The 23112-nt window shown below is 38.5% G+C and overlaps 1 protein-coding gene across 4 annotated transcripts in view; it reads left to right on the top strand.

Moving 5' to 3' along the window:
• MYO1B (myosin IB) overlaps positions 1–23112 on the top strand; it is a 158491-nt gene that overhangs the window by 42998 nt on the left and 92381 nt on the right. For all 4 annotated transcript variants that reach the window (XM_036237858.1, XM_036237856.1, XM_036237857.1 and 1 more), the window contains exon 3: positions 2840–2955. In XM_036237858.1, coding sequence (XP_036093751.1) covers positions 2840–2955 — 116 coding nt within the window. The remainder of the gene's footprint in view (positions 1–2839; positions 2956–23112) is intronic.

The raw sequence follows: 23112 nt of genomic DNA, 5'->3' as shown, positions 1-23112 counted from the left end.
ACATGGAACTTTCAAAGAAGGAACCCATAAACAGCAAGGGCAAGTATCTCAGTAGAGGACAAACCTAGGAGTTCAAGATTAGAGGATACATATCTATAACATTTGCATAAGGTGTAATGGAGAGGTTGTATTTTCTTTCCCTGTTTACTTACTTATTTGGATTGATAAGGCTTGTCCTGCCCGGTCCCTTTTTCTGACTTGCTGAACTGTGTTGGTGTATCAGGATTGTTGCTGTATAACAACCTACCTCATTCCCCCCGCCCCCCCAAAAAATTTTAATGGCTTAAAACGATCCTTTATTGGCATCTGTTTTTTTTGAGATAGCAGTTTAGGCTGAGTTCCGCTTAGTGTATCATCTGCTGGTTTCACCTGGGCTCACATATGAGGCTTTAGGCATCTATTGGCCTAACTGGGTCTGGATAGTTTTGAATGGCCTCACTCATACATCTGACAGTTGTCAGGCTATGTACTGTAGTTCAGGGGGGACTTGGTTTGCTCGGTTATGCCCTCTTTCCAACAGGCTAGCTCAAGCTCATTCACATCTTAGCCTCCAGACACAGTTTTAAAAAAGGGAGCACATCCTAATACATAAATGCTCTTTAAGCTTCTGCTTATGTCTCATCTAATAATGTCCCTTTGATCAAATCAAGTCACGGAGACAAGTCCAGATCGAACAAGTGGAGAAATAAACTCTTATTTCTTGATAGGAGAGTGACAAAGTCATATTTCAAAGGGGTGTGAATACAGGAATGGAAGAAATTATCCCAGCCATCCTTGAAAACAATCTACCACAGTAGGATAAGGAACCTGAGGGGAAAGCATATAGTTTAAGGATTTGTTCAGTGACAACACATGACGTGCAGTTTTAAAAAAATATTAAGTACTGTATGCCGTGTACTTGGCATGCTATTTCGACAGAGAATAATTGTACGTCAGTGGTTTATACTGTCCAGTTTCTTGGTGGTGAATGGGCCCTATGTGAATCGGTTATTCAGTTAACAGATATTTATGGGATATCATTAATGGGCCAGATCTGTTCTAGGTTGTAGGGAAATAGCTGGAGGGGGTGGGGGACATGCATAATTCAGTTTGTATAAAAGTGACAAGTAACCAAGGGAAACTCATGACTTGGTGGTGTAGCTTTTGATTTTGGGTTTGAGAGCAGAGTTTGTTCTCTATGCAGGAATGCCACAGAGGCAGATTTTTATCAAGAATTTAGCCACTATAAAGTTTGGTTTTAAAGAGCAACTTGACAATTGCCTTTTTGCTAACAGCAAATATTTATATTGATTACTGTATTCAAGAAATTACATAAAAAGGGAAATTCTTGTACTTTTTCTACTAGAGAAGACTGAACTTTTAGTTAACAGATGTTAAAAGAATAACCAATCATTATTTTTTCATATACTAATGTAACAAATTCTAGTAAATTAGGTAGAAGCAGTTCAGTCAATCAGTCGGTCTCTAGCATCTCCTATATACTTGCCCAGGTGGGTAGAGTATGGAGAAACCTTGAAAAGTCTTGTCTAAGTGGGATAAGTCAGGAAACTTGGAGTCATCTCTTGTCAGGCCAGATTCATTCTATCCTAGTGATAGAATGTCTGAAATAAATGCAAAATGTTGCATGGGGACAGAGGTTTTTTCTTTCTTTCTTTCTTTTTTCTCCCACAGCAGTAGTCTTGTCTACTCTATAAGGTTATGTTCTTATAGGATGAAATTGTGTATAAAAAAGACCTGTTTAGTTTTCCAGATTTTGGAGAAAAGTCTTGTAATTAAAATAATTGTGACTCATGTTTTAAAAAAAAATCAGTGGAAAATTTTCTATTCTGCTTTCTATTCTGTTTAATTTTCTAGAAAGACTGACAATCTCCTTGAATCCAATGGTGGCAATATTAGGAAAACCTTTTTCTTTGAAAATTTGTATTACTTATATATTTTTGCTGGCATCTTCCCCCTCCCCCCATCTTTATGATGTTGAAACTGAAACAAAAAATGGAGCCGCTAAGATGAGTTAGAGTTAAGTAACTTTTGCTCGTGGCATTGGGCCAATCTTTGTACAAAATGAACTAAACCAACTCCTGCTGCCAGAAATTTAAGATCGAAATGAAAAGGAAGATAGTGTTCTGGTTTGTAATTGAGGGGTTTAATGTCTGTTGAAATATAGTATTAATGCCTCCGGAAGCACATTTAAATTCTACATTAAATTTAAATTTGACACTAAATGTATTCTCCTTCAGAAAGTACATTTTAATTCTGATGTTTCAGTACATTAGCTAAAATGTGAAATCATGTTGTTTGAATGCCCAAGGGATGACTGTGAATTGCATGTGGTCTGAGCCCGTTGTAGAGATTGACAGGTTGGTGAAAGGGCAGTACACTTATTGATTTGATAGGTATGGATGTGGGTAGGGAGGAGGGGAAGTCCTGGGTTACTGAAGCCTGAAAACAGGCGGATGAAGACTAGAGAAGGAAACACAAGTTCTAAGTGGAATCAGGGAAAGTATAACTCTTGCTCGCACTTAGCAGTGGTTGGTGATGAAATTTTTGGCAAGTGACAGAGCTTTGGAGAATTGTTATTCAGGATCATAAATTAACCTAGAGATTTATTCTGAAAAATATTTTCAATGTATAAATCTATGCTTTTCATTTATCAGTAAAATGAATCAATATTATTGACTGTCTGTCTTTAGAGATATAAAGTGTTCTCGAAAAGTATAAAATGAATGGGCAAGTAGAACTAGTGTTGTTTTCAAAAGGATGAAACCATGCAGCACTATGATTTAAGATGCTGAAAGACATTCTGCATACAAATGGGTATATTTTACTCTTTCTTTTGCAGACATACATTGGAAGCGTGGTTATATCCGTTAACCCATACCGGTCATTACCCATTTATTCACCAGAAAAAGTGGAAGATTACAGGAATAGAAATTTTTATGAACTGAGCCCTCACATGTGAGTATGGTGTTAAAACATTAAGTTTTCCCTTCTCTCCAGAGACATGTAGTTGACAGATGTGTCCAGCTGTCTTCTTTGAGTCACAGGAAAATGTTTTAGACGTTTTTAAACAATTAGATGAAGGATTGCAGAAGTTAATTGTCATGCCTTATTTTTAATTTAAAAAAGGCAGAATACTTCATTTGGCATCAGGCTCTTTAAGTTTTGAAATACTTGGGTTCAGTATGTAAAATATTTTCTGTTAAAAATTCTGTGTAAGTAGCAGCTGCTGCTAATTATTTTTGAAAATAAAACAGGAATGTGCATTGTTTATTATTAAGAGCCCAAGAAGCATTTTTATACTCTTATTCGGTTAAGAAGGATCCCAAGTATTGGTTGTGTAATGATTTTTGAGCAAAAGGAATAAATAATACCTTGAGTTTATAATCTTCTCGGACATTGTTCATTACATGTGTGCATGAGGCCAGTGATTTCACCTTCTCTGAACTCAGTCACTTGTTTGATTTTTCCGAGGAAGGTCACCTGTTAGTGTAAATAATTACTGTAAATAATAAGCTACAACAATTACGTAGTGCTAAGATTGACTAACCCTGAACTAAAGTGAAAGAACCTGCAGAGTTTTAGTTGTGTCCTAGCAGAAAATAATTTTCTCTGTATGATTGAAGATGGACCTTATTTATTTTGATAGAAAATAAAATATGATAATTAAAGAACATTTATTTTATTTTAGTTTTCTTTTCATAATGTAGCATATAGTAACATTTATTTTATTTTAGTTTTCTCTTCATAATGTAGCATATAATTACATTTTTGAAACTACAGATTTAAATGATTCGTGAAATCGTTATTAAAAACTAAACAGTATATTTTACCAAACATATTCTTATTATTTAGTTTACTTCTAGAAATAGATTTAGCAAGTGATTGTGTTTCATTTTACCATACCAAAAATAAAATTTGAGTTTTGTTTTATAAAGTTGTCCCTATAGTTAAGGCCTGCAATGAAATACTTTATTTGATGCCTGAATATTTATTTTAAATTCTAGGCCTTGAACTTTACTTCTCAAAGTAAGATGCTTGGATCAGCTGTGTCAGAATCCCCTAGGAGCTTATGAAAATCTTGTTTCCTAGGCCTTACCTCTAAGAAGCCAGGAATCTACATTTTTCACAAGCTTTCCAGGGATTCTTATGTACATGCAAGTGTGAGAACATATTTTCTTAGATGTATATTTACAGATGTTTTCCTTTCCTTAACTGCTTATCACATTTTTTGATCTTTCACAATAATAATAATAATGGCTTTTCTTTATTGAGTACTTACATTGTGCAGGTACAGCTCTCAGTACTTGACATTTATTATAACTCATGTCATTCTCAAAATAATTCTGTGATGCAGATACTATTACAAATGGGGAAATTGTCAAAGAAAGACATGATTTTTCCAGAGCCACACAGCTTGTGGATAGGTAGCTGGGGTGTAAAAACAGTCAATTGCTGTGCCTCTCACCTGGAAATGGGTTCTGCCATTTTCCTGTGAGGGCCTCTTACCATGTACTTCCATCCTGCTACCCTTGAATCACCCATGCTCCCGTACCCCGGGCCCTCCAAGATAACCTTAGCTATGCCTCCGCTTTTCTCCAGAGATTGCATGCTCTTCTTCCATTTGCAGCACAAATTTCCACTTGAGGATGTTTAGATACATAATAGATGTCTACTCTAGAACATAGAACTTTATACTTTGGAATATCCGTTTTTCTCTTTGCTCCTGAAAGATTCCTGTAAGAGGCTGCATGACACTGCTCCCTTAGTTCACCTCCTTGACCCCCAAGGAAAAAACCACAACCAGCAATAAAATAAAGTAAATTTCCAGTGTGCTGAGGATAAAGACAAAACCATTTTACTGTGGTCTGTAAAACACTGCATGGGGTGCAAGAGATAGTTTTACCTAATGAATTTGCTAGATTCACGTTACATCCTCCTCCCCATCCCATTTTGTTCTTTCAGGCCTCGCCACACCTTCATCTTTGCATTTTTCTGTGCCTTTTGCCTGGAATACTTTTCCCTCCCTTTTACCCAAGGCAACTCATGTTCTTCCTTTAGATCTCAGATTGTATGAGAACTCCTCAGGAAAGAACTGTCCTTCACCCTCTCCCTGCCAAGGTCAGATCTACTGTTCTTGTCTCAGTTAAAGTTTAACATTGCTTTATGGGATTGATTCATGTCAGCTTCACCTGCCATACCAGCTTTTGCTCACCATAACACTCCTAGCACCTGGAAGTCAGTAAGTGTTCAAAGTATATTCAACAGGACTTAGGTTTGAATCTTAGGTCTTCCATTTACAAGCTATGTAATCTTGAGCAAGTTACTAGAAAAACTTCAATGCAGAAGTTAAATAATTTGGTCTATTCAATAGGAAAATAATTATTAACTCATAGGATTTTCGTGAGGGATAAACATCTTGTAGGTATTTAGATAATGCAGTTATCGGGTACATGTACAGTACTTAGCGTGGACTCGGCCTTAACTCTGTGGTAAAGGATAGCCGCTGCCATTAACAGCGATGATTATAACACTTATGCAATAATGAGGTATATGGGACGCCTTTCCAACATTCTAGCCTGTCCTCTCTCACCACTCTTTCTCTTCCGTGGTAGGACATTTTCCACTTCCTTTAATGCATTTTCCTGCATCCTTCTTTGTAAATGTCCATCTTTGACAGTTTCCGAAACAGGGTCAGTGCTGCTAGTAGGTTCCCTGCGAACACCCAGCCTGACATTCTCAAATAGGATTTTTGCAATGTAGTAGGATAAGATGACTTTGGATGCATTCTAACTGTAACTGTTTCAAGAATTTGGTTTCAATTTAAATGAAAAAAGAACTTGAGCAGCTGCTCAGACCATATACTTTGAAAATTTTGCCAGTCAGTTTATCTCAGATTACATTTGGGATTTAATTTGATCGGCTGTTTACTGTTAGTCTGCAAAAACATCCAGATAGTTCCTTTATCTATGGCTCATGTGATTTTGAAAGTGTCTGGAAATTATCTTTCTTTACATTTCAGACAATTGAAGAATGTTTACATTCTATGGAAATACATGACTTTCAGATAGTAGAAATGTATATATAAATGAGTGAAGTGAAAGTCAAGAGTGGTTTCTTACTTATATTCCTAGTCAAAAACAGTTTCATGCCACCGCGCCCCGTGCTGCCTTCTTCCCCAAGCCCCTGCTCCCTGTACGAGGAGCCACGCCTTGAGTGTGGTGTCAGCTGGTGGCACGCGCCAGAGAAGTGAGGGCCACACTAGGTGGCATGGACGACACCGTTTGCCTTTCTAATTATGTAAAGAATATCTTTCCAGTGTGATTTTTAAGTTCTTCGCACATAAAGATTTTTTTTTTTTTTTTTTTGTCTATTCCAGTGAGGACTTAGTACATTTCAGACTACTCAGTAACTACATTCATGGAGAACTGCCTCAGATCACCAAACCTGATAAATAGGAAAGAATGATAGGGAAAGAGATGAGGGAAATAATTGAACTATTTAATCTCTTTCACCCAGTCAGGATAGCACCACAACAATACACTTTCTGATCTTTTAGTTACTGACTCCACTGCCCTTTCCTTGGATGATGGCCTTTTGCCTTTGCCGCACGAGCTATAGCTTATCACCCGTGGATAAAGTCAGATCATGCTACTTCCCTTCCCAGAAACCTTCCTGGGCTCCCTATCCCTCCTGTTTGATTGAACTCCAAATTCCTTGGGTTACAGTGTTTAAGTTCTCCATAGTCCAGCCTTAGCTCTCTTCTCTGGCCCTAAACACCACTAAGCTCCTTCTTGGAGCCTCCTTTTGAGTCGCAGCCTTTCATGTCTTTTCCTTTCTATCTCTTTCATCTCAATCCTAATCGCTACTGTTAAAACCCCTCCTAAGGTAAAAGGGGTGATCAGTCCTAGCCTAATCCACAAATAACTTTTCTTGCCTTTGAGTTATCGGAACCACTCATGTGATCTTACATACAATCTTCCTTACTGTATGGTTGATTTCGTTTTGGTGGCATCCCCTTTAATGAGGTGGAAACGTCTATATATAGATCAGGGACTTTATTCTGCTTATCTTTGTGGTCTCCCAGTCCTTTTCTCTTAAGAGCTCAGTAACTACAGAACAAAAGAGGCTTTTAAAATAATTTTTCATTACATTTTCCTGGCATTATCTTGTCTGTGACAATTCAAGGAACTCAAACTATTCTTGCTAGGATATTTTTAGAGTTTATTCAAAACTTCATGCAGTATAGTGAAAATGCACATTTTTATGAAAAGCAAGCTAAAGTGTTATTTTTATGGTACTCTTCAACACTCAGTGTTCAGGTTCAATTTATTCATGATGTAGAACACTTACCATCTAATTATATGAAGTGCTGAGTGGAGGGAACTTGCCACTAGAAGAGCGTGTGGTGGGTGGCCCCTGCCAGTAATCTCTTCTGGTGGTCACAGCCCAGGAGCCAGCGGGAAATGTGTCCTTAGATGATGATATAGTGTGGTGGCTTGTAGGCGATACAAACACAATTTGAAGCAAGCAGTGTTTTCATTTTAGTAAATGAAAAACCTTGCAACAAATTTAAAAACTGAGAAAAATGGCTTAAAGCTTTGAAAAATTTCTGGTTACTCTCACCTAAGAACAGGAAGGTAATTAACGGGAAGAATTGGATAGTTCTCTTTTTATCAGTCGTCCAGGCCTCAGCCCTCTATCTCTAGAGAACCTCTGACCCCTAAGCGTGTGCCAAACTGATTTTTTGCAGGACCACATGCTGTTGGCCATAGAATGATGTTGCTAGAATGCTTGTGTGTTTTGAGTCCCTGTTAATCCTGTTATCATTTTACTCCACTCAAGGTGAACCAGATAAATATCATAAAGAACATTTCTGGTTACATCTCAAAATGTTTAAGTGCCATGGTTGGCTGTGTCCAGAGTTTAGGATAAGGGTCCATCCAGGGCAGAAGACCCAGGAGTTGTCCCTTTTGTCTTACCGGTATTTTTTTCTACAGCATAGTTGACATTCTGTGAATAAAATTTTATTTTTCATTGAGATCTTTTGTGACAGCTAAGTCCTAAATTCTCAGAGAGGCTGTTTGTATACGAAAGTGCTTTCTCAAGGAGTGAGAGAGAAAGGGGGTGGAAAGAGAGAGAGATGATGTAATGCCCTGTCACTGAGACTTGTATTATTTTTCTATATCACCTTTAGAATAGTTGAGCCTCAGATTGATCCAGTACCTCTCAAAAAACCACTTGCAGAAAAAGGTTTTATGCTTTCTCATGTAACATTCTTTTTACTTACTGTTTTAGAAAAGTTACTAATTTACTGAGTGAATATTTATTGAGAGCTTACCATCCTCCTTTTTGGGCACTGAACTTCAGCAGTGAACGAAGCAGATAAATTTCTTGTCCTTGTATGGGAGACAGTCTTCAAACTTAGGTATATAGAAACCAATATTGTTCAAACCGTTAGGAGGGAAAAGGGTAGAGCAAAGGGAGGAAACTTTTGTGAATGAATTTAAATAGTATTCTTAGAAAACATCTTCATCGAGCCATATTCTGTCAGGCAGTTTAAGTCAATAGCTGATAGACTGTGGTCTGGAAGTCTTGCATCAGCTTAGGTCTCTATCAGCCTGAGTAAACTTGTTCAGGAGGGGATCCAAGCTCTGTCTTACCCTCCAGTTTAGATACCTTAACATCTCAGATAGAATGACACCATCTTGAAAAGAGTTAAATTGGCCATTTTCCTTTTCTGGCTGACTGTCAATAGGTCAAAACAAATAGAAGGCAATCACCCTGTTTGCCTTCAGTCTTGCAAGGTACTTACTTGATTCTGAAAAATTATGGATTGGAAAACTTAATTTAGAGAGACTGGTTTCATATTAGCAGTGCAATGGCGGTATGGTAGTGAAGGATGGCTCTTAAATTGCAAGTTTCCTTTGGCTGAGTAAGAAATACTTCTGGGCCTAGTACATATTTAGCTTTTACAAAGCTCCTTTTTGAACTGAATTTACTGCCTTTGACTCTTAAACTCTTATTCTAAGGCTATTGCTTTATTGGGGCTATTTTCAAAACAGTTTCCCCCTCTCCCCCAGAATATATACTCTTGGCAGAAAGAGACCTCAGCTAATTTCTCTTTCAGATGTTGACGATTTAAAATTGAAAGGTTGGTTCTGTGCCACTATAATGTTTTTATCATGAAAATCATTGTGATATAAGAATATGTTTATTAATGAAAAGTGTTTCTCTATGTCTGCGAAGACTCATAGTCCCCATTTCTAATTATTTCATAATTAGAATTTATATCACTTCTCAGAAAATGCACATCTCAGACTTGAAAGAAATTTATTTTGAAAAGGCTGTTTGTAAAGCCAAACACACATACATTCATACCAGCACACACGATTATTTCAATGATGTACAATCTTAAGGGGAAAAGTTTGATTCTCAGTAAAATAGATTGCTGCCTGCCAGAAAATGTTACAGGTCTTTGGCAGGCCCCGAAAAATTCTACGGCAGTCTGGAAGAGATTCATTTCATCCAAAGAAGTGGCACTGAGGCCTCAGTCCCGAAAAGAATTAGTCTAACACTTCATCACTGACAAAGAGAACTATACTTGGAACCCACATGGGAAGCCCTGACCCAGGAGGGTGTGATCATGGTGGTTGGGGAGGGGCACCCCCTTTGTTGTTGAAAAAAGACCCATTGCCATGGCCTGCTGTCTGGACTTGTGTGGCAGTAAGACTGGGTAGGTGGGGCAAAGGGAGCCATGCAGACTTTGTCTAAACAGGGGCTGGCAAATACTGTTTCTGATTGAGTCTGGGGAAATCAGCAAAGTGAGGGATAATAGAAACAGAGTTCGTTCAGTAAAGCACAGGGGCCCAGGCTTAGGAGACTGGGAAACCAGGAGTAGAGACGGAGGCTGTCACGGGCCAGAAATCCATGCAAAGGGGAAAAGGCCCTGCAGTACCAGACACAGGAAGGGGGCTTATTGCTGTCCCCACTCCAGAGTGTTCCTTCCTCCCTGCTTTAGCGCATCTCAGGGATTCCAAATCTCCATGTGGAAGAGATTGCTCGTTCATTTGGTCAACATTATCAAGCATTCACGATATGTGTGAGTTGCTGGGGATACGAAGATGAATTCATCCTTAAGGATCCACAACCCGGTGTGGAGACAGGCCAATAAATAAATAACTATAGAAAGGAGAGAACGGCCATAAAAAAGGCGGGAGGTGTAGAGTGAGCACATGTTCTGGTTTGCCCTGGACAGCCCTGGCCATTCCTATTGTACCAGTGTAATTGTTAATAGTGCCCCCTTGTATTTGTGGAAGTGTGGGTCCCCTGTAGATAAGGTGCTATGGGCATGTTATGGAGGTGTCAGCCCTGCCTGAGGAGCTAGATGGGACAGTACAGGTCTTGAAGGATGAGTTCGCTGCATAGATAAGGAATAGGATTCTAGGCCCAGGAAATAATTTTCCCATCAGAGGGAACACTGTCAATTCAGTCATTTGAGCACATGCTACTTGAGTGCCTGCCATGCTACAGATGCTAGGGCAGGTACTTGGCAAAATCTCGGCCCTGTTGGGCTTACATCTAACAGGGAGAGAGACCACAAATAAGAGAAGTACATAAAATAAATGCATTTGGAATGCTTAGGCTACGCATACTACCCAGCTGACTATAAATTTGTGGGTTCAGTAATTTGCTAGAATGACTCCTAGAGCTCAAAACATTTACATTTACTGGCTTATAAAGGATACAACTCAGGAAGAGACAAATGGAAGAGATGCATCGGCCAAAGTATGGGGGAGAAGTATGGCATGTTCTCCTGGGACATGCCAACCTCTCAGCACATCAGTGCCTTCGCCAGCACAGAAGCTCCTCGAATCTCCTTGTTCAGAGTTTTTATAACCTAATCTGTAGCCCCCACCTCCCTTCTAGGCAGTGGGGAGGTGAGACCGAAGATTTCCACCTTCTAATCATGAATTTGGTCTTTCTGGTGACCAGCCCCCAACCCGAAACTATCTAGGGGTCACCCTTGAGTGACCTCACTAGCATAAACTCAGGTGTGGGTGAAAGAGGCTTGTTATGAATAACAAAAGACATTTCTTATTGTTCAGGAAATTCCAAAATTTTTAGGAGCTCTGTGCCAGGAACCAGGGACAAAGACCAAATATTTTTCTTATTATACCACAGATAATGGACATGTGCATACATCTTTCTTAAGAAGGCATAGGAAGCTTGTTGTGAAAAACTTGAATGTTAGCTTCCCGAAGCCAGGTTAATGTTGGGGTTTCTGTGTGGTGTCCTAGAAACCTGAATTAGTGGACCTCCTTTTCTTGAGAAATGTCTTAAAGATAGTTCAGTTTAATGAATGCGGAGTGTCGTAAAGACTCAGCTCTCCAGCTCCCCTCTCGCTCAGCCCCTGCACGTGTGCCCTGGATCCCAGCCAGCTCTTCTTGCGTCCTTAGGACATTGCTCTGTTATTCTCCCCTCTCCACTGTTTTACCAACTTTTTCTTCTCCCCCTTCCATTCGCACCAACACGTATGCTATAACACTTCTCTCGATTCCGCGTCTCCTAGCTATCACACCATTCATCTCCCCTATTATAAAACTCTTTGACAAGGTTGCATATACTTGTCTTCAGTTTATCTCCTTTTTTTTAGTAAACTCACTCTAATCAGACTTTTTTTAATCTTCCTTTGCCTCAACACTGTTCTTTTCAGGATCATCTGTGACCTCCACGTTATCAAATCCAGTAGTTGATTTTGAATCCTCCTCTTCCTTTAATTGTCAGTACCATTTAACATTTTGAACAACTCCTGCCTTACGTCTTTTTTTTTTTTTTTTTTAATTTGGTTTTCTGGCCACCACATTTTCGTGCTTTCCCCCAGCCCATCGGCTGCTCCATTTGTGGCCTCTGCTGGATGAGGCTTTTCCTCTCTACCTCTGAATGCTGGGAGTTTGAGGGCTCATCTCTGAGGCCCTTTTCTTTCCTCCTTGGTAGGTACTACTTACATCTGGGCTTTACAGTCCTCTATCTGCTGATGCCCCCAGATTCAGGTCTCCAGCTGGACCTCTCCCTTGAGCTTCAGCTACGTTCAGCTCTTCAGCATCACCATGGGTGGTGAGAATGCATCTCAAACCTTAGTTTGTATGCTTCTGACCAGACTTTGGGGTGCCCCACTCTGTCTCCTTTTTCTCATGTAGGTCAGTGGCCGTACTATCTTTTGGCTGCTCATGCCGCAAACCTGTTCTTCTCTTTCTCACCCACCATCGGGTACTGTTGGCTCCATCTTTCTGTGTGCATCCCAGTCTCATCACGTCCGCTGCCACCATGCTTATCCAAACCGCCACCTTCTTTTGCTTAGATTATTGTGATAGCCTCCTAACTGGTCTCCTTGCTTCAACTCTACTATTGTCTCCTTCTCCTATACCCTACCTCCCTGCCCCATCGTCTTTTCTCTGTAAATGTTATGGCTGCTGGCCAAAGTGATCCTTCTTAAAGATGCCCATCGAATTGTTTTCCTCTGTTGCTCAGAAACCTGTAGTGGCTCATGTGTGACCTGCACGGCTCCACTTTGATGTGAGCACTGGCCGTCTGACCGCATCTGTCATTTCTCACCCCTTTGCTCCAGCCATGCTGGTCTCCGTGCCGCTCCTGACATGCCAAACGTTCTGTATCACTTGTCCCTTGTCTTGGAGCTGACTTGTTCTCTCACTTCAGTTAGGAAACATCGTAACCGTCAGTGGTTACACTACCTAAAATAGCAATCTCTTCCCCAGTCACGTAGCATCCCCTAGACAGCTTTACTTTTTCTTCGTACTTTTTTTCATTAAACATTATCTGACATTTCATTAGGTGCTCATTTGTTTATGCCTTTATTGTTTGTCTCCTGTGCTAGAATGTCATCTCCATGAGTATACAGGCTTTGTTTATTTCACTTATCCATGTATCCACAGCGATTAGAACAATGCCTGGCACATAGCAGCCACTCTGTAAATATTTGTTAAGTGGATGAATGAATGAATGAATGAATGAATTTTGGAAACCTACTATTTGTTAGAAACTGTGTGTAGAAGACACATGTGGTCTTTGTTTTCAAGCATCTTTAGGCCGGTTCGGGGGAGAGAGGAATGGCTACCTAAACAGGTCATTTTAATGTAATAGCATACTTGCAATATCAGGGAATAAGATGGAAGTGCACAAAATTGGTGGGTTCAGAGGTTTTGAAGGTGCCATCTGTGTTGAGTCTTGAAGAAGGAGTCCTAGAAATAGGTGGCTGCTGTGATGTAAGAGCTAGCTAAATTGAAGAGAAAGCAAAAGACCAGTGTGGCCATGGCACAGTGACCAGGGTGTTAAGGGGAAAAGGTGTTTGAGGGATATGTAGAATATTCAAATATCAGTCTACTTGAATCATTAGGAGGATTGAAGGGTTATGAAGGTTACTCTAAAGTGATAAGAGAGGAGAGTTTGGGATGAGGGCATTACTTAACATTACAAGCATATGTATCTGGAAAAATAGCCCATCTTTCATTTTCAGTTTCCAACTGGAAAACATTTTCAGACTTGTTAAATATGCCTAAATGTGTATATGTATAAATGCAGTGTTGTAATGAATGAGTGGTGAATGACTGAATGTTGAAGCGACTTATAAGTGTAAACAGATGTTATGACAGAACCTCTGGTTGCTATTGGTGAGGAATCATAATGTTATTCGGGAGGAGGAGCATTTGATACACAGTATACTGATTTTCAGCCATTATTGACTTCTACAAAAGATGCTCTGTCCTTTGGCTATGAAGCCTTCCCCTTGGGAGATTAGTGTTCAGTGTCTGGGTGCATGGGAGGTCAGCTTGAAGTCTGAAAAGAATATCTTCAATTATATTAGGAATCTTAAACCTTATAGACGGCTTCGCCTAATTTCAGAAAAATTTAGCAATAGAGGAATGTTAGAATGTATACATTCTCTACTAATCTTTTTCCTTCAGTCCACCTCTACAGCAGAACATTGGAAAGCACCTGGAGGGAGGGAAAATTTGGCTGGTTTGCAGCATTGACCTTTATCTTTGGGAAACACATGGACGTATGGTCTTAGGTTCCCTACTTAAGACCTTAAATGGCCACTGGTGGGGTCCATTTCCACTTTTATCTTTTATATTTTCATGAAGCATAGGTCGCTAAGGGCTCTCGAATGTTTCTTTAGGAATTGCTAGTTTTTAAGCCATCTCTTCGATTGCTTTCAGAAGATATCCTCACACTCATATACCCTATTTCACATTTTGTCCCATGGCATTGCTGCTGCTTTTTATATTTATAACTGTCTTGGCCTTTATTAATAGCAGAGGCTTATACATAATTTGCTCATGTGAATAGCAATATGGATAAAAAGAAGGATATTCAGAATAGTAGAATCCCATCCGAGGTCAGAGGAATGTATTAAAGAAAAATGTTACCGAAGTATAAAGATGTTAAGACATAAATTATAAAATGAACACATGTAGCTATTTCAGATTACTTGATGTGGATGGGTGAGTCATTGCTATCTGGTTACTCATTTACCTGGGACGTGGGTATGAGGAAGGAGGAAGTGTGGAAATGTGTATGAGTGTCTGTTGGGCATTGTTCCTAAAACAAATGGAAAACGGTGTCTAATGCTTTGAACATTTGCTTCCTTTTCATAATGTAACATAATTTTCATTATAATAGTATCATATCTGTGATCATGAGTGCTATAACTTCTTGCAGGCATAGATACAGTAGCATAAATGAATCTTAAACCTGGAAAATCTTTGTCACTTTTTTTATATTTAGGGACTTCAGAATTTCTCTTTGGTGTTTGCGTTATTTGGCATTGATCTTGAATAGAACTTATAAAATTATAATCGGTCCTAAGTGAAATTTTTGGCTGTGGAAACAAAGAGTTTGAGTAAATTTCTAGCTAGTGATCAGTTAGTTGTAAGTATGTTTGAGATCTAGTTAGGGAGTATAGGGATGTATTAGAATAAGGTAGGTTATACTTGGTCATCAAGACTTCAAATGTCTCAAGACATAACACAATGAAGCTTTGTTTCTTACTGATAGCAGAGTGTGAACTGGGTCAGAGGGCTTTCCTCAGAGGTTCTCCTCCAAGTGGTGACTCATAGCCAAGCTACTTCTATCTTATAGTTATAACAACTGGAACACATGGCTTTTAAGGTTGCTGTGGAAGGTAAAGAAAGAGCAAGGTCAGGCCTTATTCACTGGCCATTGTTCAGTCACATGGGCCAACCTAACCACATAGGAAGATGGGAAATACAGTCTGTCCATGTGCCCACAGAGGGGAAAATGGAATGGAATTTAGTCAGTATGTCACGCAGCCTCCTGTTTGCTATAATCATTTGTTCATTTCATTAGGGTCGTTCCTGTTTGATAAGTCAACTCATGGGTATCATGTAAAGCAAGCTTCTGTGTGATTTAATCTTGAGTTCAGTAGTATAATTTAGAAAGAAAATAAGTTCTCTTAAAGTGCTTTCAAATATTTTTTTTCTTGTAATGGCTGTAATCACAGGGCATTTCCACATTTTTATTTTAATTTCATTGGAATGCATTTTAAACTACAAAAGGAAAATTATGGACTCATTTTTCATGTTTCTGTTGTTATTTCTTTCCTTCCACACTGCTGTTCTGCACAGAGACTAGTGGCTTATTGGTTTACTATGAATGAAGGCTTTTAAGAGTGTCACATTTTGTTGCTATTGTTTATAGAAGTAGTTAATAATAGGAATATTTGAAGATGTATCTAAATGCTTTGATAGTTTATGGCAATCGATCTGTCTTTGACCCAGTTCCCAAACTACTGATTTTCTTGGAAATGATATATTTATTGAGAGTTTTAGAAAATTAGATGCTGATGTCATCTGTGTCAGTTCCCATATTCATCTTTTGGGAATTGTGTCAAAATGGTTCTAACCAGCTTTGAAACTTAAGCCAATGCAATGTTAATTTTTTTTGGATTAAACTTTTCCCAGATGAGTGGTGAATAAATAAAAATAAATTTCTTCTACACTGTGTCATTTAAGTTGTGTTTAGGACAACTTTAGGTAAATTCTTTTTCTAAATAAGGATGTCATCAAAGATGGAAGGTGAAGAAATGTTAAAATTTTAGAAATGATTACAGAATTTTAATGTTACTTCTGACCACTGGATTTTAATTTTAAAGCAATAATCCTCATTTTCTTTGGGAAAATCAAAGCCCACTCCTGTCATTCTGTATTTTCATCTTATATAATGTAAATAATATGTTACTTTTGAATTTTACTTCCTAATTTATACCAGTCATTCTGTTGTAATTATTGGTCATGATCAAATTATTGCAAAAAAGCTTACAACGCATCCTCTACATACTTTTCTTGCATCCTCTTAATCTGGAAAAATATACTTGTTTTTTGCTAAATAGTTTTACTGGATATAAAAAGCAAATTCCAGTTTATACATCTCCATGAATTTATTAAAGAGCTATTTATCTTCTTATATGCATGTATCTTATTTTTTCTGCATACAGTATCTCCTTATGGGAATATACTAAGTTTCCTGTTTTGTTTGTTTGTTTGTTTTGTACTACAAAAGTATCAAATTGAGTATCTTGCTCTTTGTCGCTATTAATATTGATAATTGATTTACCCAAAGGGATGATTAAAAATCACTGTCAACCAACTCTTTGTAGGCATTTGATAGAGCATTAAAGTATTATAGTTAAAATAGAGTATTGCCCATCTATGTATCTACTACGCATTCATCTATCTATCTATCTATCTCTCTATCTATCTATCTATCTATCTATCTATCTATCTGTCTATTTATCTAATCTTCCTCCTTCTTTCTCTCCCTCTTTACCTCCTCACCCATATGTCCTCCTCTCTCACCTTCTTCAAGTCTTTGCTCAAATGTCACCTTCTTAGTGGATCTTTCCATTGTTATCCTTTCTAACAGTTGCAGCCTGCTTTCCTTTTCTGTCCTGCCCAGCACTTGTAGTCCTTTCTGCCTGCTTTATTTCTTTTCACCACTTTCTGGCATACAGTACTCTCTTTCTTAACCTGTCTTCCCCAATATCCCACCCATAGAAGGTTAGGTCCATGTTCACTGCTGAATTCTCAGTGCCTGTACAGTGGCTGGCATGTAACCATTTATAGTGACAGTTAAATAGATTAAATAGATTTTTAATCACGTGTTCAAAAATGTCTGATGTTCTGGGAATTCGTAGCAAAAGATGAAGCCAAATTGTAAGGACTTTGCTTGGAAATCTTAGCTTGATATTTAGTGACCTCTGCAAAAAAGAAAAAAAAAAATTCAAATTGCATAATATAATTTTTAAAATATAGGAAGCTTCTTTAAATGTACATAATAGAGAACAGAAAACAGTAGTGACTATGTGAGATGTGAGTATATAATGATAATGTTACTGCTGAATATTTACAGATTAACTCGTACTGTCAATAATATTTATTTATTGTTGGGTGTTTTAAGTTGCGAATGTCAACAAAGAATTTATGAATGGAAAATATTTAATTTTGAGATCCCTTTCAAGTCTAAAATTCTATGGATAGATGATCCTCCTTTTTAAGAAATGTGTGGTATATTTTAGGAAAACATTCACTAGAAACTTTTTTTTAGTGTTAGTGAATGGCAGGTTTCCTTCAGTTGGCTAGAACTAAACTAATAGGGTATATATGAGGCCATTTACTCTTTAGGGTTTCTGAGATTAGTCTAGATAAGAGTAATTAAAGATTAGTTAACATCTATGTTTGATGGTTTTTTCCTTTTCTACTTCATTGTCATCTGAGCAGTTGTGACAGAAACTCTTCTTATCAACTTGGAGATGTACCTGAGAGGCTTTATTGACATGAAAGAGAAGGGAAATTTAAAAATTTTCTTTATAGGGATAACAATTAAGAAATAATTCTTAACTCTTTGAGTTACTGGTGACCAAGATTTGGTTTGTTTACATTGGAGACCTTGGCGAATGGAACAAAACATTTTCATAAGCATATGCCTCTTTTTTAGTATTTCCATAAAAGAATGTAAGGGAAGAATCCTCTTAGAGTTAGAATGAAAGGAAAATAATATTGAATTTTCACAGAAGTGAGAGGGAGTTGTGAGGTTATTGAGTGCTAGATTAGAGGATAAAGCATAAAATTGGGAATGCACAAATAGAGAATCCATGCCAATTGTCATGCATTCAGATTTCCTATCTCTATAACGTGAGGCAGGGCCTTTCAAACTTACTCTTGCTTAAGTGCTGCTATAATTTTTAAACTACAGTCTTTTTATTTTGGAAAACCTATGTGTATCTGCTTGCATACTAAAAATTATTCTAGATTCGTGAATAGTTTAGTATGTTATAGTTTTAAGTGAATAAATGAAAAATTTCTGGGAAATCGACTCTCTTAGATAGATCTGTTCACATATCTGCCTGTCCGTCTATCTATCCAGCTATCATCTTTCCCTTCCCCACCCAGGAAAACCCCAAAACAAAACAAAGAAGAGCTATACATATATGCATGGGTTTTAGTCATACTAATTGCATCATTTGGTCTTTTATAGTTCAAAAATGTGTGAGGAATGTGAATAGGAGCTAATTATTATATCCCCTCACATCGACAATTAACTGGAGGTAGCTTACTATTTTATAGTTAACATTATCAAATGAATAGCTTTTTAAAAGTCAGAGCAAAGGAGACAAGATAAATGGGACCCAAGCGAAAGTTAATACCACGATGTTCTCTATGGTTATTGAACTTGGATTTTTAATTTCCTGGTAGTTAAAACAAAAAGAGAAAGATGATCAGTTACAACACTGTTTTTGCATAAAAGATGAAAGCACTTGAGTTGCTCAAGAGAAGTGAAGTTTTCCTTACCAGTTAGGTTTCAGAGTGATTTCTCTTATGGGACTTATGATGTGAAGGATGTCGTCTTGAGTAACAACTCTCAAAATTTCCTTGCAGAAAATAGTGGATTTTATATAGCTGCCCCTTATTCCACTTCACTAAATGGAGAGGACATAATACTAAAGCACGGTTTAGGAAAAACAAGTCTATAAAGTTGTTTAAGTCTGTGGTGTTATTCTGGGCTGCTCAGTAGAACCACCACAGAATTCTATCATAGTCTGTGTAGTCTGCAGCAGGGGGAGGGTGGGGAGTAGTGGGTGGGGGTGAGGTGGGGAAAAGAGGCGTCCCGATCCCCAGGTGATTCCAGTATGCGTCCAAGATCAAAACCCATTAGTTCAGGTACTTAGCTTATTGATGGTTTGAATGGATTCAGGAATACAAAGAACTGATAGATTGCATTGTCTCCTTCAGGTGATACTCTGTGACAGTTTCCTATGTTTGTTTTCTGCTTTCTCATAACCCGGCTTCGAATTAAAGGTGGACTACAGACAATTAGAGATTGGATTCTCTGGAAAGGGCTCAGAGTATACATACATATACTGTCATCAGTAAAAGACAGAGCCTTAATTTTAAAACCTACTGAGTAATGGGTTGAGCTGTCATCATTTTATGAAAATTGGAGATGCAAACCAAGACTTGTTTGAATAGTTGGTCTCTTCCTTTCGATAAGAGATGTGGGCCATAAGTCATGACAAATAGAAGATTTTCTAGACTGAAACTAGTTTATGATGGTGATTAGGCAGCTAGGATATAGGGTGTAGAGTGATCCCAGTCTTTGGGCCTGGGGAGCAAGTGGAGAGACTGATATTTTCTCAATCAGTAGGGGTTTCAAGTATACACATTCAGAGAGAGCAGTCGTGCGTGCGTGCGTGCGTGCGTGCGTGTGTGTGTGTGTGTTCTTTTTAACCTTAAGCAATAAAGTTAGGAATCATAGAATATTGTTAGGAGTTGTGATTCCCTATTTGAATGACTGTTTATATGAATTCAGAGAAGTCTTCCTCCAATAAATGTTCACAGTTTGAAACCTCTTGAGAAATGTGGTTTTGTTCCAAATCTTTATAGATTTTCTTCTCTGTCACTGAGCCTACTAGTGGGATATAGAAAACTCCACTGAGGGTCATTTGGCATTATTCTAGGGCATGTCACTAAATTGAAATCAGCAGCATGCCAGATTTCAATGGTAAGAAAGACACATGGAAGAGGAACAGGTTTGTTAACCGCAGTTTTTCAAGACCATCTCCTAACCAGTTCAAGTTATAGAGATTTAATGTGGAGTCTTTGAAAATTTATTGGTTTATTTATCTAACAAAAGTTTTGAGTGCTCCACCTTGACAAGTTTCAGTGATTTTTCTAGAAAATCTACACTGAAGAACAAGTTCTAGGATAGTGAAACTCTGTGTCTTCTTTCAGGGAGGAAGTATTTTGCTGGTGGTGGGGGTGGGGCAGGAGGAGAGAGGAGGCAGAAGAGGACTGTGCTGGGTGACTCTTAAGAGGCCATGCTGGAAAGTAAACCTCGAACTTGAGGGTCTGGAATGCAGAGACAGCCTCATTTTCATCAGGATACTTTGATCAGTCAGCTCTGTAAATGTCTCCAATTGCTTTTACGTATTAGTTCTGGAACTAACAAGATCCTAAAGTGTTGCTGGTACACATGTCATCACATTGCCTTTCTAAAGCAGATTTTAGGTGGTCATTTGCCTATGTCTTCAAATAGAATCTGTATAGGCCAGCATTAGGGAGAATTGCTGAATACTAAGAAATAACCTAAATGAAGAATTTCAGCTAGAGACTCTAAAATAGAGTCCCATTTCTCTTTACCTTCTTTGAATATTCTAACTACAGAGCTCTTTCTTTGTAAACATATGAATGTGCACTTAACATATGCATACTTGAATAACATTTGTTTTGATGTCTCCTTTTTTTTTTTTTTTTATAAATAGTTGGTAAATGACCATAGACTTTGAAAATGCTGTACAGTAATTTTGTCAGCCTTGCATGAATAGGAGACAGACTGTGTCAGGATTCATTCTACAAATTTATTCTGAGCATATACTCTGTTAGGCACTGAGATAATGAGAGAAACTGTAAACCAAAAGTCTTCAAAAAATTAAAACACCGCATATGAGGGTATAATAGATGTATAAATGAGATTTTATAGGTATGTAGACAAGGAACTCCTAGAATGGGAATCATTGAGGGCTTTCTGGGAGAAGGTTGTTGGGGGAGATGGTGGGCAGAAGGGCACTAGCCAGGAGACACAGACTAGCTCCTGGGAAAGGGCCTTCCTTGCTTTGTAATCTGTAGCACCCCAGTGAGGAAGCTTTTGGGAACTGGATTCTGTGTGAGTGTCCTGCCTGATTTTGACCTCTGGGTAACCAGAAAGCAGTCTGGATTTATGTGAAGGAAGTTGTTAAGTTCAGGATTTTTGTGGATGCTGGAACCTTGTCTTGAGTTTAAATTCTGTTAGAGAACGTACACCAGCACCGTGCAGAGCTCTGGAGGACCCAGTATTTGTCTCCAGAGGGCCTCAGGGCATGGTCTCTTTTTATGGGGGGTGGGGGGAGGTCTTTTGTCCTACCTTCCAGACCTGGGAGGGTTGTTGTTGGCTTTCAGAACTTTATTCTTAGTTTCTCAAAGTTTGGTCTTTAAATACAAAGTCTTTATCTGATGACTTTTTACCCCTGCCCGCAGGCTCATGGTAGTAAATGCTAACTGCCTGCTTGCAGATCCTAGTGTTTCTCTCAGATGTATATGTGATTTGTGGATGTGACATTTCAATACGGTCATTTTCTTGTGGCCAATTTGCAGACATATTGACATGGCTTAAAAAAAACTTGAAAGCAGATGTTTGAGTTATCCATATCTGGATTCATTTTAGGGCCGTGCTTTCTGTGTGATGGCATAATATAAGAGTTGTTTCTGACCCCTTTATGACGAGCTCCTGGGAAGCTTTATGTAACATTAAATCTTCCTCCAGCAGTAGCTGTAGTTCAGAGTACTGCTTTGCTCTTTCATCGTCCTCTGCCAACCTCTTGCCAGAGTGGTGGAGAGCCAGCAAGTCTTGTCAAGGGAAGAGTGGCCCATTTGCATTTTAGAAGGAGGGGCATTGCAGGGAACCAGCCTTCAGGACCAGTGTCATCTGGTATTTTTGGTTTACCCATTCTTGTGTGGCCACTTTGAAGCCATTTTTTAAAGGCAGCATTTAAAAAGAAAAAAATGTAAAAAATGAAAATAGTAACTAAATACTGTGTAGAACAGACCTACTGGCGTTCTGAGGCTTCTTTATCTTATTGTCGAAGCCCTTTCCCTAGTGTGAAAACCATCTGGAAGACACACACACAAAAAAGGAGTCTTCCTTTTTGACCACACGAGGACCTCTCAGAGGGGGCTGTCAGTCACTCCAAGCCTGGAGGCTGCTCATTCTCTGAGGGGGCTTTTATCTTGATGGTCCAATTCACAATCCTCTAATTTCCTTCCTTCACTCACTGAGTTTCTTTTTAAAATGAAGACATGGATATGTCTGTGTAATAACAAAAGTCGTTTGTTTTCTGTTTAGAAATCCAGAGAAAAGTCTTCTGCATTTTGTCAATCTCATGAATTTGCAAACCTTATTTGAATAAGTACTTATGATACCCTGGTGGGAGGGGGGGCAGGTAGGAGCCTCTGGGCCAAGTTAGGGTCACTTCCTTTCAGTCCAGTCAATCTGGTAAATCCCCATGCGTGCTGCAGACACATCTTTGGAAAAATAATGCGTTCAACTTAAAATCAGAGTACTCCATAGGCCTGTTGTCTTCGAGGACAGGATTGATACAACCTTGCTATGAATTTTAACACATTTGGGGGGAAGACTTCATTACAGAAACACATAAAAGCAAGAAGTTAAATCTAGCTGCAGTGAGGATGGGATTAGGAATGAACAGAGTCATAGTAATGAAAAATGCCATATTTTGACAGTGTTGTATCAAGATGGCTTGTAAAAGTGTCCTGCTTAGATATAGAAGACTCCTTTAAGAGTTACTGGGACTCGGGCCAGCAATGAGGACGTTGTCTAAGGCAATGAAAAACTGGTGATGGAGAGGACAGGAGAGGGTGGATTTGAAAGATTTTAGGTGGCTGGAAGTAAGAGAAGCAGTAAAATCTTAATTAAAAAAAATTTTTTTTGGTACTAAAATCTCTTTCATGCTATAGGGAAATATTG

Source organism: Rousettus aegyptiacus, unplaced genomic scaffold (genome assembly GCF_014176215.1).
Source record: "Rousettus aegyptiacus isolate mRouAeg1 unplaced genomic scaffold, mRouAeg1.p scaffold_m13_p_2, whole genome shotgun sequence".
NCBI lineage: Eukaryota > Metazoa > Chordata > Mammalia > Chiroptera > Pteropodidae > Rousettus > Rousettus aegyptiacus.
The sequence above is the reverse complement of the archived record's forward strand: the minus strand, read 5'-3'. Positions and strand labels throughout refer to the sequence as shown.